The sequence below is a fragment of the Osmerus eperlanus genome, chromosome 11 (assembly GCF_963692335.1).
Source record: "Osmerus eperlanus chromosome 11, fOsmEpe2.1, whole genome shotgun sequence".
Classification (NCBI taxonomy): domain Eukaryota; kingdom Metazoa; phylum Chordata; class Actinopteri; order Osmeriformes; family Osmeridae; genus Osmerus; species Osmerus eperlanus.
The window spans coordinates 2,994,371-3,012,629 of record NC_085028.1 but is presented as its reverse complement, the minus strand read 5'-3'; the positions used below and the strand labels follow the sequence as shown (position 1 = coordinate 3,012,629).

Below are 18,259 nucleotides of genomic sequence, written 5' to 3'. Positions count from 1 at the left end.
CCCAAAAGTGAAGCGGCCCACCGGCCCAAAAGTGAAGCGGCCCACCGGGAACTCTCCCGATTCTCACGATTACCCACCCCGGCCCTGGTTATGTCTGTTCACTGTTTAAAGTAATTGTTATCTGATATGTGGTCTGTATATATAATGTATTCATTTACCAAATACTTTTATACATTTGTTTTATTAATATATCTTCCTGCCTTTGACTTTGTCTTTAACTGGAAAACAATCTGAAATATTGGCCTATTTCTCCTTCCAAAGTCAATCTCAATTTTTTTTACAGAAAAAAGGACACTTGTCAGATAGTTCTCAGTCTTTTATTACTGGACGTCAGACAGTTTCTCTGTGAAATGGAGAGAATGAGTGGGAGATGAACAACCTTCAGTTACATGCAGAACAGTGATTCACAGAAAGACAGAAGGAAGATGACACTGGATCTAAATCGGGATTGGAGTTAAGGTACCGGTAATTTAATTTGCCCTAGGTAAGCAATCTATGACCAATTATATACTGGATGTGCTGTATTACTACCAACGATTTCCTAAGCTGTTTTCTGTGTGGTAGAACGTAATTGCTCTGTTCTCCGTCTGTATGTGTTGGCAAAAACAACTGAGGAGTGGAGCACACTGGAACACTATCCCACCAGATCCTAAAATACACTCAAGATTCTGAACTACTGGAGCTATGCTGTTTCAGTGTTCAAGCTTTCCACACTCATTACGGTGAAGAGCAAAGGTCAGGGAAAATGAAGACAATGAAGGTCAAAGCAATACAGCAAACAGTATCGGAATAGCATGCAAGCTGGCTGTCACCAAATGAGATAATGTGGTCAATCATAAATGTGACCTCTTGAGCAGTATCACTGCCAGGTCTAGAAGATGAATCAGAACTGAACAGAGCCAAAGGGGCAGACAAAAAAAAAGACATTTTTAATAATAATTAAATAGGACAAGAGGATATTCAAACTGGAAATGAATACATAAATAAATATATTAATATTGACTTTTAATAAATAAACAGAGCTCGCTTGACATTTTGAAGAATAGAACCGATTTAAGTACATTGATTCTTGGCGCAAGGGTCTCATCTGTGCAACTCAGTCTCATGCAGTTAATGTCAACAACCAGTAGTGAATAAAATAAAATCAAACATAGAGAAAATAATATTCGAGTTACTCAAAGAAGCACTGTCTTAAATTGACAGTAATGACTGTAGAAGTACAATTGGGTAAAACCCTAAATTATTATTTTTGGAGGGCAGAAACATAGGTGCAAATTACAGGTGGCTTTTACAGACTAGAAAACAATGTTTCCTTTTGTGAGTGTTTTGTGTTGGTTGACTTATGCTCTTGCTCTGCAGGTCTTAGATATTTATCAGTAGATAGACTAAGGGGCTATGCAATGAGGGCGGTAAAATATTATTTTATTCCAACAACCTACGTAACTATACATTATTTATTCTGATATTTGTAAAACCGTGAGCATTTGTAAAATCCCTTTTTCACATCCAGTCATTATTTATCAGTATTTACAGTTTGTCATCTTTGATTGTGGTTTACAAGGATTTGTAGGTTTATAATTGTTATAGCTGTGTTTGTCGCACATTCATTTGACTGGCCTCTTGTGCTTCTGTCAGTACAGTTTGCCAGCTATTGCCAAGAACGGTCACAATATTTATTGTAAGGCAAAACTAACTTCAACCTGTACAAATGTGACCGATTTGTCCTAACTGGGAGAAACATTATTGGATATAGGTTGTTTCACACAGGAAACTATGGTTTCAACTGAGGATAACTTTGTTGTTCACATTTGGCACAGATCCTGCAGGTCTATTGATTTACCAGTATTATTATGTGCAGATTCGCAAGCCCCATAAGTGTGTGCCTATATCTCATTAAGCCTAGTGTAGATAAAGCACTCTGTCAAGACAAGGCAGAGGATACTGTAGACCAGCTCAGACACACATGCGGTAATAGTGAAGGTGGATAATTAATGCCTTTAGCTGACAATCTATCTATGGAGTACACTTGGATGTGCGCACAGAGTGAGCACCATATAACATGGCCCTTAAACTTGGGTGACTGCCTTTGCTTCTCTTTTTCCTTACTATTTTGTGATCACTGCTTCATCAACTGACGTCATACTTGAATTTCACCGTACTGCACCGTAGTACCATAATGTAAGCAATGCTGTCCCCTCTCAAGCTGTTTGTCAAGGGGCATAGGGAACACATACATACACACACAAGGGGCAAAAACCTGATCATTCAGGCAGGATGTGCTGTCATACTCTCCATGTGGTTTAACATGAGTGAAACTGTGCAATGGGATCGAATAATTTAGCGATGTGTTGGCAATGCCAAAGTAAACAATTGTGTGTGTATTCCTTGTATTCTTTATATTAATATAAATACAGTAGTTACATCATTCATGAATTTTCACCAAGGAGGATTTCTCAAATAAACCTCTTTGTTAAATAAATATTTACATGTGTCTTCAATTTTGGGATGGCACAGTCAATAATGTTCTGTTTTTAAGTGCTTAGTTAAGCTTTTGAGATTTGGAAGGTCAGCATACTTCAGCACACAAGGGATCCATTGTTGTTATTTCAGTTATTTCAACTGAATGGGCAACTTTAGTCCATGAGTGAGGGTGACACTAATATATATGACAGAAGCCCAACAGTGAAAATGGAGGCAAGTAGTCAGTAGTTTTGAACTAGAAAGAAAATGCATGTAAACACCCAAAACAATGGAATAAAATCAACTCAAAAAACTAAAATTGCTATACAAAAAAAGAACATTCCTTCCCTTTTGAACCAGCGTTAAAATCAAGGTAAAATCCATTCTTCAGATTCTCCTATTTTGTTCGCACTAAAGAACTGGACGGTCGTGTTAAGATTTTCGGTTCAAGTTGGAGGTCGGGGGGGCAAGGGGGTGTTCAGGGAGGCCAGTGTTCTGGCTGAAGTCTTCTGACCCTTTCGAGGCAAGGATTCCTGACCTCATCTATGTGCAGAACGCAGATCCACATTGAACAACAACCATTCTCTTCCGTCTTTTCAAGCGGTTACAGTGTAACGAGTTCCATTGGCATTCACCATTCCTTTGAACATTGTGCTGTCTCTCATGCCTGCACACCACTGATATAGTGTCCCTTCTGCCGTCTCTCCCTCCTTCCATATCTGTTTTGTGTTGGTGTCTGCAACACTTAAACCTGATGAGTATTGCCATCTTGAGATAATCTGTGCTTTAATATGATACATTATAACTGCTTTAATTCCAATAGTAAAAGTATTTAGCTTTTTCTTTTCATGATTAAGACATTAATACTGTTTTGCTCTGAGGAAGAGTGTCTGTCTTCCTCTCTCAGAGTCCAAAGCCAACCACCTGGAAAAGAGAACAGAGCCATGCTGACTAAACTGCACACATTGTATTAAGTACATATTAGTCTTGATTAGCGTTCTCAACCTAACAAACTAACTCAACTGTTATGGACCTTTTGCATTGAATACGTGAAGGCTTATTGAACAAAATTCTACGCTCATACAATGTATTGATAATTATTTAATTATATGATTAAATAATAAAAGATCCTCAAAACAACAAGATACGAGTTATTTTCCAAACAAGAGCATGATAGTAAGCCAGAGACACCTGACTGGAACAAAATACTTTCTAGATCATTGTTATTTTTCTTCTTACTTACCCTTTTCTGAGGAGACACTGTCAAATCTCCACGTTAGGGTCTGTGAATCCTTTTTTCCCCTCATTAACAAGGACAGGTTTTTCTGTCCTGGTGTGCCAAACGAGTATCTGCAGAAAAAGAAAAAAATACATGTGAAAAGACAGACCTCACACACGCACACACACACACTAGCACAGTTGGTATAATGCAGACTTCTTCCCTCCTCCACTCTTCCCTTCTGTGTGGGCAGCATACACTCTACTTCACAATATCTACTTACGGATATAGCAACGAGAATAGAACAGAAAGTACATTGTACCAAAGAGCAATATGAGTGTGTCCGCTTGGACATTTTTGCTACACTGCAATTGAAGGCTTTGCTGACTCTCAATTGTTTTTATTCCAGTTAGTTAAACCTGCTGGGAGGTGTCAAGGACCTCACCAATGCAACACGAATGGACTTGGTATGGACTACCCAATCAATAAGAATCTAAATGAACAATAAAAGAGCTGTTTTAGGCTCGTTATTTGGGAAAGTAGGAAAGCCTCGTTATTTTGGGGACATCACCGGGTTATGATCAAGTGTTTGGAGTGGAATGATTTAGCCATGAAAACCAGACACATGCTTAACATAGTGGAATACTCCCTGTATATTCCCTATAACAAGTGTGTGAAGCCCATTTTCATCAACTACTGCTTATTGGGGCATCAGCGCCTTTCATCTCCACTGCCACAGCCATGAATAATGCATGGCGTGTGTTTTAGATGGGCCACAAGCTAACTCCCACTTCACCCAGGTGTAGGAAGGGTTAATAGCCACACTTTTGTCTGAAGACATCTATAAAGAAAGAGGAAGATCACATCCCCTTCTTTCTTTCCCATTTCCTCCTACTTCCCTGTTTACACCACTGAACTCTGTACTACCCCAGCCCTCAGTTGGCTGTCCACCCAACCCCCTTGCCCAATCCCATATTTGTATCTGTTCCTCCTAGAAATGCTGTGCTGGACCAAAAATGATAATCAGCTCAATATCCCCCTAATGTCTAAATCCCATGTGTGCCAAAGTGTGTCTATGAGAGTACTCGCTCATAGACACAATGTGTGGAAGGGTGTGTCTTTGTGAGAGTACGAGTTTGTGTGTCTGTGTGTTTTAACTAAAGGTGGTGGAATATGTGTATAAGCATGTGAGAGCCTGTCTGTCTGTGAGCGAGAGAGAGAGAGCCTGTGTGTGTGTGTAAGAGAAAGAGAGAGAGAGCCTGCGTGTGTGTGTGTAAGAGAGAGAGAGCCTGTGTGTGCGTGGGTGTGTAAGACAGAGAGAGAGAAAGAGAGAGAAAAAGAGAGAGGGCCCTATCTTGCACCCAGCGCAATTGACTTTGTCAACAACGCAAGTATCATTCCTAGTTTGCACTCGACGCAAAGCAGACTTTTCCCTCCAGAGACGCACGTCGGCAAATTAGGGAATGACCTTGCGCTCCCGGGGGCATAGTTTAGATTTATTGTATGCCTGTGTTAAATTTCTTTCATGTCAATGATTAAAAAGATTTTCATGAGAAATCTCGATGTATGTGAACTTGATTTGTAACAATTGTGGCCATTTCCTCCCACGCCTAATTTGGGTGGGTTTCTTCTCCAATCCCAATCAGAATCAGAATTCGGTTTATTCGCCATGTAGCCTATGTTACACAAACACAGAATTTACTGTGGCAGGAAGGTGCAAACAATAAACATATACGTGTCTGAAATTAAGTAAAAAAAATACAATGGTTAAACAAATTCAAAGAACTAAACAGTTTAAAAATATAACAATTTAAAAAATAAAATATATTTAAAAATAATTATAATAATTTTAATAAGCAGCATGAGTGGGCAACTTAGTGCAATGAGAAAACTGCTGTGCCTTTCCTATACAATGTCACCACTCTATCTTTTACGGCCCTGACGAGAACGTCGGTCTCCTCGGCTGTGAACCACTCCTGGCGTGTGCCTGGCAAATCCGCCGTTATAATAGCAATTGGTTTATTGCACGTTACGCCCAAACCACACCCATTAGTAATGTAGCTACTTCAGACCAACCCATTTTAGAAGTCATTTATCCCACCGGTATAATAGCAACAGCGCCGGAGTCCCGCCCACAAAGTTACTGGCGCTTTGCGTTTTGATACTTGCGTTTCAGATCGTTAAAATAGGGCGCAGAGAGTGGTGGTGGGGAGCTAAGCCTGACCTCACTGACTTTCCTTTGCCCAGGGAGAACCTGAGCCGCTCAGACCACAGGCGGAAGGAAACATGCCGGAGGTGGAGTGGGCCGTGGAAAAAGTACAACACACCTTGAAGTGTTTTACTGTACAGTGTGTCTGTGTGGGTTGTGTGTGATGAGACGTGGACAGGGCCAGTTACCTAATAGATGCAGCAAAACATTTCCAGCACCAGTTCAGGAGAGTAGGAAGTTTGAACTGTCAGAATATTGAATACTCGGCTTCCACAAGAGGGATGGCGCATAGTCAATGCCTATAAAGTGAGTATTTTTTCTTCATTTTTTTTATGCCAGAGATGGAATAGGGGGATTATATAAAAAACATTAAATGAACTCTGGAAAGCAATCCACATGTCCTTTTGCATGTCCTTACCTTAGTGCAATTAGCTGCTTTAGGCTCCAGGTCATTGAGAGTGACCAGCTCTCGGAGTAGGCTGCTCTCCTGGTAGCCCCCCTTGACCCCCCGCAGTTTAAAGTAGGCCTGGGGTTTGAAGAGGATGAGGCGCAGGTTGATGGCGAAGCCCGCCATGTCGATGGCAAATGGTCGATGGGGGTCGAACACCGTCTTCCAGCCATACACCTTTCCTGCTGCGTTGACCTTGGGCGACTCGTAGCGTAGCCCGCCCACGAATGCCACGGGCCACACGGAGACCTTTCTGGTGGACCTCATCTACAGATCACAAGAGTCGGACACGGGTTTGACGTCAAACCTAGCAAACACGCCTGCTCATTACATCTTGAACCGTCTCATTTTACCCAGAGGTTTAGGTTTCAAAAACCTCCCACACTACATCTCTCAAATCTTTCTGATAATTACAGTTAGGTCCATAAATATTTGGACATTGACACAATTTTCATCATTTTGGCTCTGTATACCACCACAATGGATTTGAAATGAAACAATCAAAATGTGATTTAAGTGCAGACTTTCAGATTTAATTTCAGGGTATTTACATCCAAATCAGGTGAACGGTGTAGGAATTACAATACATTTTATATGCGGCCCCCCCCTTTTTAAGGGACCAAAAGTAATTGGACAATTGGCTGCTCAGCTGTTCCATGGCCAGGTGTATGTTGTTCCCTCATGGGAGTTCGTTATTTCATTGACAAGGAGCAGATAAAAGGTCTAGAGTTCATTTCAAGTATGGTATTTGTGTTTGGAATCTGTTGCTGTCAACTCTCAATATGAAGTCCAAAGAGCTGTCACCATCAGTGAAGCAAGCCATCGTTAGGCTGAAAAATCAAAACAAACCTATCAGAGAGATAGCAAAAACATTAGGTGTGGCTCAATCAACTGTTTGGTACATTCTTAAAAAGAAAGAACGCACTGGTGAGCTCAGCAACACCAAAAGACCCGGAAGACCAAGGAAAACAACTGTGGTGGATGACAGAAGAATTCTTTCCCTGGTTAAGAAAAACCCCTTCACAACAGTTGGCCAGATCAAGAACACTCTCCAGGAGGTAGGCGTATCTGTGTCAAAGTAAAAAATTAAGAGAAGACTTCACCAGAGTAAATACAGAGGGTTCACCACAATATGTAAACCATTGGTGAGTCTCAAAAACAGGAAGACCAGATTAGAGTTTGCCAAAAAACATCTAAAAGAGCCTGTACAGTTCTGGAACAACATCCTATGGACAGATGAGACCAATATCAACTTGTACCAGAATGATGGGAAGAGAAGAGTATGGAGAAGGGAAGGAACTGCTCATGATCCAAAGCATACCACCTCATCAGTGAAGCATGGTGGAGGTAGTGTTATGGCGTGGGCATGTATGGCTGCCAATGGAACTGGTTCCCTTGTATTTATCGATGATGTGACTGCTGACAAAAGCAGTAGGATGAATTCTGAAGTGTTTCTGGCAATATTATCTGCTCAGATTCAGCCAAATGCTTAAGAACTCATAGGACGGCGCTTCACAGTGCAGATGGACAATGACCCGAAGCATACTGCGAAAGCAACCAAAGAGTTTTTTAAGGCAAAGAAGTGGAATGTTCTGCAATGGCCAAGGCAATCACCTGACCTAAATCCAATTGAGCATGCATTTCACTTGCTAAAGACAAAACTGAAGGGAAAATGCCCCAAGAACAAGCAGGAACTGAAGACAGTTGCAGTAGAGGCCTGGCAGAGCATCACCAGGGACGAAACCCAGCATCTGGTGATGTCTATGGGTTCCAGACTTCAGGCTGTCATTGACTGCAAAGGATTTGCAACCAAGTATTAAAAGTGACAATTAGATTTATGATTATGTTAGTTTGTCCAATTATTTTTGGTCCCTTAAAAAGGGGGGGGGCACATATAAAATGTGTTGTAATTCCTACACCGTTCACCTGATTTGGATGTAAATACCCTGAAATTAAAGCTGAAAGTCTGCACTTAAAGCACATCTTGATTGTTTCATTTCAAATCCATTGTGGTGGTATACAGAGCCAAAATGATGAAAATGGTGTCAATGTCCAAATATTTATGGACCTAACTGTAGTTCACAAATAGAGACACTTGGCATCATGTATAGTACAATTTATTTTTGGTTTGGATTTGAAGATGCTTTTTTTTTTACACCTATAACACCAAAACAAAATAGTCACCGTTGAGCTACAGTCCAGTATGTGTGGGGAAAGAAATGATATGTGTGTGACAGGCACCTTCAACACACTTGCTCTCTGCCTTAAGTAGTGTAAATGTGGACAGAGCCCGAGAGGGCCTGGAGGAGCTAGGGCCATTACACTGAGAGTCTGAGGAGCCGGGCTGTTGAGGAGAAGCTTGAGAGGTAAAGCCCTTTCTTTTGCTCCGAGAACTCCCCCATTTTGTCCTTTAATCTTCCAGCATCAAAAGCTCCTGTAGCAGCCTGCTCATTGTCGACTTCTCTGTTTATGCGCTACTGGTAGAGGTTGGAGACGCCTGGATCATAAAAGGAAACTTTTCTAATGAGGATGGGGAGGAGGAGGAGGAAGAGAACTGGCCGGATCATTTAGACACATGCGGTGCTGCAGGAATAATGGCACCGCAGTATCTGCTGTGGAAGTGTTTTTGGGGAAATGAAACGTGCGTGCCGGGAGATTGGTGGTGTCTGGGTGTGTGTGTGTTAGATAATGAAGGATGTGGGATTATCCTGGTGTGTCTGTGTCCCTGTGTGGTGGCAGAATCTGATGAACTGCCATCAGCTGAAGGGATCAGAGAGGACGAGTGTGTGAACAGCATGGAGTGGGGGCCGGGGGTTTGTGGGAAGCCTCGGTTTTGGAAATGCGTTTGTGCCTTGGAGGCCGTGACTCCGCCAGCCACCCCGATAAGATCTGGCAGGGTAGTCCCACTTAACGAGCACTGGGAGGAAAGGAAGTGTGTGTGTGTGTGTGTGTGAATGTGAGTGCGTGCATGTAGTTATGTATGTATGTGTGTGTGTGAGAGAGAATGTGAGCTCCTCGCATCTTTGAAATCACCCTTTCCCAATGGTGATATTTTTCCTTTATCCCCTCAACTGCTTCCTGACTCTCTATGCTACCTCTCCTCTGCTTAAAATGATGTCCACAACTGACTATTTTTTTTCTTGTGAATGAATCAGACCGCCCAAGTGTCTTTTCTCTCATACTGAAATGTTAAAACGAACGTTTCGAGGGCTGACAGCGAGAGGGATCTAAGATAAACCACTTCCTCCCTCGGTTTGCAGTTAAGCAGATGAAAATGAAAAAGGGACCGCCAACCAATTTCCTTCGTATTGAAAGTGTTTGGGCTGAATTACCCGTTGTCCGTGTGTCTATAAACTATTTCCTACTCCATTTACCGGAAAGGGAGTGAGAGGAGTCGCTGAGAAAGAAGCTTCTGTTTCTGAAGTCAGAGCACAACAAAGGCAGCTAGCAAACCCCAAACTCTAGTAGGAGAAGGCTGACGTCCACATTCATAAATCAATTTATGTGTCTAGATAAAAGTCAGAAATAGGATATTACTACCATGACTTGGACCCACTTGGACCCATACTCGGTACACACAGCTGTGCCAAAGTCTGGCCCACAAACTTGACTCCCAAATTTTCAAATCCTAACCTAACTGTCCCTTTTCACATTTGACATCAAAATGAACATTTTAATAAGTCTTGTACTGTGCAATAGTATCTTCTAGTAAGCCTGAATGCATTTCCTTGTCCCCTAGGAATGATGATTTTGAAATTAGATTCACCCTAGAGATATTGTGAGCTGTTGTGGTAATGTGTGAGGAAAAGAATCCCTTCTTTAACAAATGCGATACAGTGTTTGGCTTTTTACCAGACATGTTTCAGATCATAAAGATGAGTTTAATATAATTTACAGAGACGGGAAGCAGTATCAACATGAATCGCCATCACATTAACATCAGTGATTTATGTAGTCAACTAAGCTAATGCAATCTCTCTATGAATAAAGGAAATGTTTTCTTTACATGTGTAACTCGAGTGAGTTTGCCTCGTTGAGTCCCTAGTGCAAAAAGAGAATTAAGAAGACAGGTTAAAAATAGGTAGATGCTGCAAATGCAAAATGATTTTGCGGTTTTGAAAATGCACATGAAAATTTGTGATGAAAGCTTAATAATTAATGCAACCCCTTTACAGGGATGTAGTTCAACTGTGGGAGATGCATATTGTATGAGCAATTCAAATGTCCACAATTTACAGCAGACCCTGACCATGTTTCTACGACACACTGCGTTTCCCTATGGTTTGGTTAAGTCTGAGTTGCCTCCAAAGAGACATTACTGTGGTGGAACTACTCACATCTTTGCCCTGAACAGGCCCATCACCTCGTCGCGATTTCACGCATAATCATTAAAAGGCGGCCGGTAATGTTATATTTCATCTAGGCTTTGTGTGTTTAACCTTCGTCAAGCAATTGCTACTGACGATGTGACAGTGAATGGCAGATAGGCCATAGGCAGATAGGCGTTTCAAGGTGAGCAAAGTGCAAAGCTTGTACAGTATATCAAGGTTAATGCACCATTTAATCGGATTACAAAGCTACCTGAAGCAGTATGCTACAGGATGTACGGTATGCTAGCGTAGCCTCCATAGTTGTGACATCTACCTGGAAGTAGGTCGATGAGCATGGCTGATACTGCACGGTCAGCCGGAAAGTATTTGAAGTACCAAAGCCAGACTGACTCTGGGGGGTCTATCTATCCGTCAACCAAGAGACAGGTCAGCCCCACAGGGTTGTTACTCTGGGCCATAAACAGACCCCGCTGGGGGAGGTGATGGAGGGCTCCTGGCAAAGTGCACTTCGCCTGATTCCCAGGGAAAGGTAATGACAGGCTCGTCAATACAGAGTGAAAACCATTTACCACAACCTCTCTCACACTGACAAGACCTGAGGCTGTTAATAATCTAAAGCCCTTGCCTTCTACTGTGTCCATTTACAGAATTCTGTGTCCCACAAATATCTACTGGTGAAAGGCATCAACATTTAGGCATTAATTACAAGTCCAGGCATCTCAACTTATAAAAAGCTTGCGTTGATCTCTACACTGACCTTTATAGTTCAAGGCAATAAACATATTTAAGTTGGATCATCAGAGGGAAATATACTTCATCAACGATTGTTTATTTTAACAGTCATATTGATAGGCCAAATTGTTTTGGATTCGCTTTCTTTTGTGCTAACTAGTGGCAGCAGAGGATAGCCTGGTTGAGGACACAAAAAGGTTGGAAAACGAAAAAGCTTGAATTCTGCAGATGCGCTGAAGAAGCCCTTGAAGTAGCCATCTTGAGGGGCTGATTCGTTTGGATGTCAAAAGCCTTCACAGGCACATTGGATCATCTGCATTGCTCCCCCCCTCCCCCTCTATAGTCTCGCCATAGTGCGTTGTGTGAGGTGATGTGGCTTTGGCACTGCCAGGTGGCCACTACACACTGGTAGGTCAACTCAATTAGTCACAGCCAGATGTTACCCAATGTGATGAAAATAGATTTAAGTTGTGTGATTAAAAATGAGCTTTCACCGCTAATGTTCGGCCACATGAGGCCACTGTGACCCTTGAACTTTCACTGACCTCCTCGAACAGCTCCAGGCTGTAGGTGTTGTCGTCATCTGCAAAGTACACGATGCCAGCTTGGCTGCTGTTGGCGTTGAAGGTCTCCCGAAGCCAGCGCAACGCCAGGTTCCTCTGCATGGTTCCCCGGGGGATCCGCGGATCTCTGGTGTCCCCCCTCAGCTTATAGTTTCTGGGGGTCTCCACGTTGAGGTGGGTGTAGTTGAGCCCCGTGTCCCGGAGGAGCCGGGTGACCAGGGGCGTCCTCCTCTGGGAGTCCTCCACCAGGATCCAGTGCAGGTTGGGGACGTGGAGGAAGGTGTTGGCCAGCCGGGTGAGCTCCGCCTTCTGGACGCCCCGGCTGTAGGTGGGGGTGATGATGTGGATGGTGGGCAGCACGTCGGACCAGGGCGGGGGCCGCGTGTACACGTACTCGGTCCTCACCACCTCCACGATGTCCTTGTCCGAGGAGCAGTACTCCTTGGAGTCGGAGGCCTGTCCGCCCTCCTTCCTCCCCTCGGCTCTGTCATCTGCAGGGTGGGATAGAGGAACACATGTAAGGCATTAGCACGCCCCGGGGCTGCCCAGTGGATCCTTTCAAGTGACGCGGAACCAAGAGACCCGTGTACCTGCGAGTCGGTGTCGATGGACTGCAAGCCTCTCTGGTATGATAAAGATCTCTTTTACTAGGTGGTGACAGGCTGCAAAAAGCAAAAGCAGGCAGCGTGAGAGGACAGTCACATCTAGAAGACAGGCTCGGAGACCCCCAGGGGCTGACCCTGCTGTTTACCTACTGAGCCGCAAAACAACCAGTTGGGCGAGAGAGGGAGTTTGTTCCAGTATAGATATGATAAGGTGATGCCCGTGGTCTTTCATGACAGATAGAATATAGTTAGCCGATCGTTAAGATTGTAAATTCCCTCAGTCATTGTGCCGCAGCTACTAGCGATCTTTATGGCTGCTCAGCTCGAGAGCCATTTGCTCCTCACACATAAAGGGGATATTTATGTACCACACAGATTAACCCAGTCTTACAATGGCCAGATGTTCTGAGATGGCTGCCAGAGAGTCTCTAAAGAGCCAAAACCGCTAGCTTCTTTTAAGACAAAACAAAAATCGGTCCTGGAAAGGGTTTGTGTGAACTTGCTTTCTTAGTCTGTCACCCTTCACCCTGATGTTGGGAGGTAAGGATGAAGAAGAAGCTGTATTGATTTACTGTCCCCCTAATTTGTTTTTTTTTCAGTGTGCAGCATGCCTGACATTTCAGACTGTGGTCTCTTGGGAGTAACATTGAGTCTGAAGATAATGACTAAAGCTTGTGTACAGTATGTGGATAAATACCTCACTCACGTTCACAAACACACACACAAACACACACACACACACACTGCACACATATACGGGCCATTCAATTAAACGAGCCTGGTAACCATATAGGAGAAGTTCATTTAGATGTTGACTAAAGGACTTCAGAAATTCATCTAATCTCCATTGGATTCGAGAAACCACTATAGCTCAATAGCTAATCTGAACAATCTAAACAGCCCTAACTGTGAACTGATTCTAATGAAACCTTTCTGACTGATAACTAGGTTCTAGTCATTTTAGCAATGGATCTTTCAGAAAGAAAATAATTACTAGTTTATGAAATCATTACATGATGTGTAAAGATTACTAAAATGAATCAGTGATTATGTTCAAGTGCTTCTAGGAGCGAATGATTTACGATGAACAAGTGTTCCGACTTCAATATCTCATTACGCTTAAAGCATGTTATGGAGGACATAAAACGATCAAGATGAGTATTGGTTTACCCTTTCGGATGGCGAGCAGCGGCGCGATCGCGCTTTGGTGCCAAACGGTGATGAGCAGAGTCCACGGTAACACTATCAACACGACGGCAAGAATGTCTCTTCTCTTCGGCATCTCCAGGATTAGTCTTATGCCTCGTCATTACCTACAGAAAGAAAGCATTAGAGGAGGAATTTGAAGGGATTATTTAAGGAGTTTAATAATAGTGAGAATTAAATTCAACATTTCTGTTAATATCTCGTTTCCATTCTGTGCGTGTCAATTCGCTGTGTAAACCGTCCATTTGGGTACCGTGCTGTCAGGCCAGGACTTAATTTTCCTACTGTGAATGCATCTGAATCCTCCATAAGACATAGACAGTAAAAGCCTTCCACTACTGATAAAGAATTGGGTCAAGAAGAGTTTTAAGCAGTTGTATGCTTCAGTGGCAAGTGCAGTTAGAGAATTATGCTGAGTTCAGTCACATTTAGCACCAATCATTTCATACCCATTTGTTAAATAATTGAACCGCATGGGTCTTCCAGTGATTAAAGGGATGAATGCATGTCTTTTGTTCTACGTGGAGATGATCTGGATTTGGTTTAAGGTACATAGAAAACAAACAAACAATAAAGAATGCATTTTTATCTGCTGTCGTTCAGTAACAGCAAGCTTGTTTTACAGGATCCAGCTTGAGGCTATCACTGGGACCCCAAGGACACTGAACAACGCTTGCTCGTATTGCGATAAACAACTTGATTGAAAGAGGCGATGAATCCTCACCCACGGTTATAACAGGATCATGGCACCATCGGGGACACACATCCGGGGGGGGCACACAGTGTAGGAGAGAGAGGCAGTGTGGTGGAGTCCTCAACGACATCTTAGCCAAACATGCTTCTTCTTCCTGTGGCAGACAGGAAACACCACCCCAGGACCTGCCGGCGAGTGACATGAGGCTTAGTCACCGTGAGACAGTATTAAATACTAAATCATCACTCTATGGAGCTGTCTGACTGTATGTGTGTGTGTGACATATATAGGTCAAACCCTCAAAGAGCTGAGCTCAGTCGAGACAGTTTTATCTCAGCGAGCTAAGGTCAAGTGTCAGCTCAATAAGTAGTTAGTCAAGAGTCAATAGGAACCTACATAGTTTACAACCACTTTCTAGCTCCATACGCATTCACATGCTTGTTCTTTTCTTAATTAATCATAAACGTCTGACCTCAGGAAAAGAGAAAGAAGGAGGACATCTCACACAACAAGGAATTTTAATTAGGCCAAACCACAGTCTGGGTTGGAAGCAGAATCCCTCATTCTCAGTATTCTGCAGCTGGAAGAACCTTGCTGCATTTGTGCTCACTGACTGAATGCTAATATGTAAATTACACATGGGATGCTTTGCCTCGTTGGCTCTGTTTTGTATTTCTGTCTGTGCCAGTGACATGTTGTTTTCATTTCTGCTTCAGAAACAGGGAAGAACACAGCTACAACCACATGGCTTGCCAAGTGTCTGGTGCTAGAGACCATCCAAATGAAACAATTAGCACGGTGCCTCATCCAGAGATATGGGAATGAAGGCTGATGTCTACCACGTAAACTCTAATCTGGGTTGGGATGTCTGCAGACTGCAGCTTGAAGATTGGCCGACTACAGATGCAACTTTATTTTTAGACGCTTTTTGATGGAAGATCAAATGAGCTGTAAAGATTATTATTTATTTTTTTGCTTGCAGATATCAGCAGGGGCCGGTCTTGATGTTATGAGGCACAGCAGAAACGCAAATTGCATCTGACCCCATAATTCCGAAGGGAGGGTACTGTTTTTGTTTGATGTGCAAAATATTTCAAAAACATATCTTCTCTCAAATGAACTGACACATCCTTTTGTTGCTGACAAATTTACGTATGCATCTGAGCATTCAGATCAATCAAACGAAGGCAGATAGAGAGATACTCTCTAAGCCTACTCTCAACTAAAGAAATGCAAAGGACAACCCTATCTGACGTTCATAAACTGGTCTTGCGTAGGGCAACTGGCTGCCGTTGGACATTAACACAAGCTAAATTCAGAAAAAGAAAAAAATGACCACATGGTTGAGAAGACAGGTGAGTCCATATGCTACAATGCTAACAACGCATGTGTGATTTGAAGATTTCTTGCCAGCTCCAACGTGCATTGCAATGTGACAAATGAGTCTGTTCGTGTGACAAACACAACCAGTGAAAATTGAATCCTCCCAGAGCTCCCTCTTCCCAACAACAATACAAGGACAACAATGGATGATAATTACAGTCAGTGAAACGGCCTAATGTATTTCAAAAGCACATTTCTTGATTATCCACATTAAAAAATCCAGAAACCTAATTAACCTTCCTGATCTCACATCTCATCGACTGGAGACCAGCAAAGGCTAAAATCCTTGACCTCCACCTGATGGCTCACATGAGGTGGTGTCTCACATCCTCCCCCACTACAAACAAAGGGATCTGGTCTGCCTAGCCCATGTGTGAGGCATAAAGAATACAAAGTGCCGTTTGACCAGGAGACGGCCACAATCAATGACAGAGGAGGCTTGTCAGGTTCACATCAACAGCAGCTAACCAGCCGTGAAGGCAGCACCTGCTGCTGTTTAAATAGCATCGCATCAACAATGTGTTGTCAACGGAGGTCTCACTGATGGTGAACTAACAGTGTACGCTGTGACCTTTTAGGGGGCCTCCACTGTTTGCAACAACAGGGAAGGGTGCAAGCAGGAGGAGGTTAAGCGAGCACCACTGTGGTTGAGAGTACAGTAGAGAGTACTTACATGTGGATAAAAATAAGAAATAGAAGTAAAGACAGGATATTTCTGATATTTTTTCCAAAATCATTGATTCAATGCTCAAAAATCATCCGGTTGAAAAACACCCCTTCTGGGCAGTTTACCATGAACCAGTTTGGGGACTGAATGGACCGATTCACTTTGTCTTTTCAGCTTAATTGCAAATGTGAATATGTCCAATTTCCGCAAATAACTCACAGTTCCGATTTTGCAAGGACACGCTGAAATCATTATGGAGTAAGTTCCGCTCGCTAGCCAATCAGTAGCCTTGTTCATTGCTCACACTTCCTCTGCCTGAATCCGAGTGACGAGCCAGTGTCTTCAAAGGCACAAGGACGGGGCAAGTTTCCAAGGCTGTAATGGAGCTTGTCTCTGACTTTTCAGCTCCCTTGGCTCCCATCTCCTCATATTTCTAGGAGGCCAATAATAACCCCATCTTTTCCTACCCGCTTCACTGTGGCATCTTGTTGATCCTCTCCCTAGTCAGAGAGAAGAAGATCCACAGAGGAAATATAATGTCAGAGTCTGTCCAATCAGTCACTTCTTTTCAGGAATTTATTGGTCTCGTACCAGCTTGGCGGGGGGATGGAACCCTTTTCAGTGACGCCTGGGAAACTCTGGGAAAGAGGGGCCGGCGATAGGTCATTATTATCGATGTTCCTGTCACAGCCCGAAAAACAGCTCTGCCCCGAGGTGTCATTAAATGTGAAATCCGAATTTTCAAGGTATTGATTCAAATGCCCTTAATTGCTTTTGAAACGGCTGAGAGCGTGGCCTTTTTTTCCCCAACTGCTTTGCTTTTCATTGCTCTCTACATTGGCCTTGTGTTGAACTTACAAGGAGCAGTCAGAGCAAGCAGAGAATGTGATGTGCCATGCCCTATTAGGAATGTGAGAATTAAGCAGTCATTGTAAACAATATGTTTTCCAATACAAGTACAGACACTATAATGTACAGGATGTGTCTCCCAAGCACATCTACATGTGACCTGGCCTGTTTGTGTGTGCAAGTGTGTGTGTGCTTGAGAGTATCACGTAATACTGCAAAATCAATAGTCTACTTCCCCCACAAGCTGAGAACCTGACTTAGACAGGCACAGAACACACAGTATTCAGTACAGTAGACACAATAGAAACACCTCAAATAAAAAGAACAACTATAATCCAAGGGCATCAACATGCTCTAACACAGCCATCATAACTATCATCACTGTCCAGGTAGACATTTGAGGAGTGTAAAAGATTTCCGGGGCAAATACGTCAATCAATTTGTGGGCTCACCTCTGGTGTCAAATGTAAGACACCTAACCATTAAGCAAAAGGCTATTATTCATTCAAAGATACTGTCGGAGTGTGAAAGGGCTGTTTAACCTGGCTCTACCTCCCTCACATCGCCTGCCATTTCTGGACAGTTGTTATCTACATTCCTGTTGTAGCACTGTCTCATAGGTAGACTGCACCAATGATATTGTTTATGATGTTACACTTCTGTTTTTGTTACACTGTACCACGTAATATTGTAGTGGAGATGCTATTGTTGCACTGTGCCTTGTAAAATACAGAATTTCCTTGACTATAACCACCAATATGTACATGTACATTAAACATACAGCTCTACAGAAATGGTGTAATCAAGCTGAGACAACCTTCAAGCTTGCTTACCAGGAACACTAATTCACCTGCCATATGCAATTTGTAATGTACATGACTTCCCAATAACAT

At 42.9% G+C, this 18,259-nt stretch overlaps 1 protein-coding gene across 3 annotated transcripts in view; it reads right to left on the bottom strand.

The window, feature by feature from the left end:
- Positions 1-303: 303 nt before the first annotated feature.
- The window catches only part of b3gat1a (beta-1,3-glucuronyltransferase 1 (glucuronosyltransferase P) a), a 57,481-nt gene continuing 39,525 nt past the window's right edge, over positions 304-18,259 (bottom strand). The window contains exons 3-9 of one of the 3 annotated variants that reach the window (XM_062473236.1): positions 14,498-14,652; positions 13,738-13,880; positions 12,553-12,624; positions 11,945-12,453; positions 6,307-6,603; positions 3,704-3,810; positions 304-3,384 (exon numbers count right to left, since the gene is read on the bottom strand). In XM_062473236.1, the coding sequence (XP_062329220.1) occupies positions 3,724-3,810; positions 6,307-6,603; positions 11,945-12,453; positions 12,553-12,624; positions 13,738-13,849 (1,077 nt within the window). In that variant the 5' untranslated portion in view covers positions 13,850-13,880; positions 14,498-14,652 and the 3' untranslated portion in view covers positions 304-3,384; positions 3,704-3,723. Of the gene's footprint in view, positions 3,385-3,703; positions 3,811-6,306; positions 6,604-11,944; positions 12,454-12,552; positions 12,625-13,737; positions 13,881-14,222; positions 14,307-14,497; positions 14,653-18,259 lie in introns of those variants that run through there. The other 2 variants (XM_062473237.1, XM_062473238.1) reach the window with 2 other exon arrangements.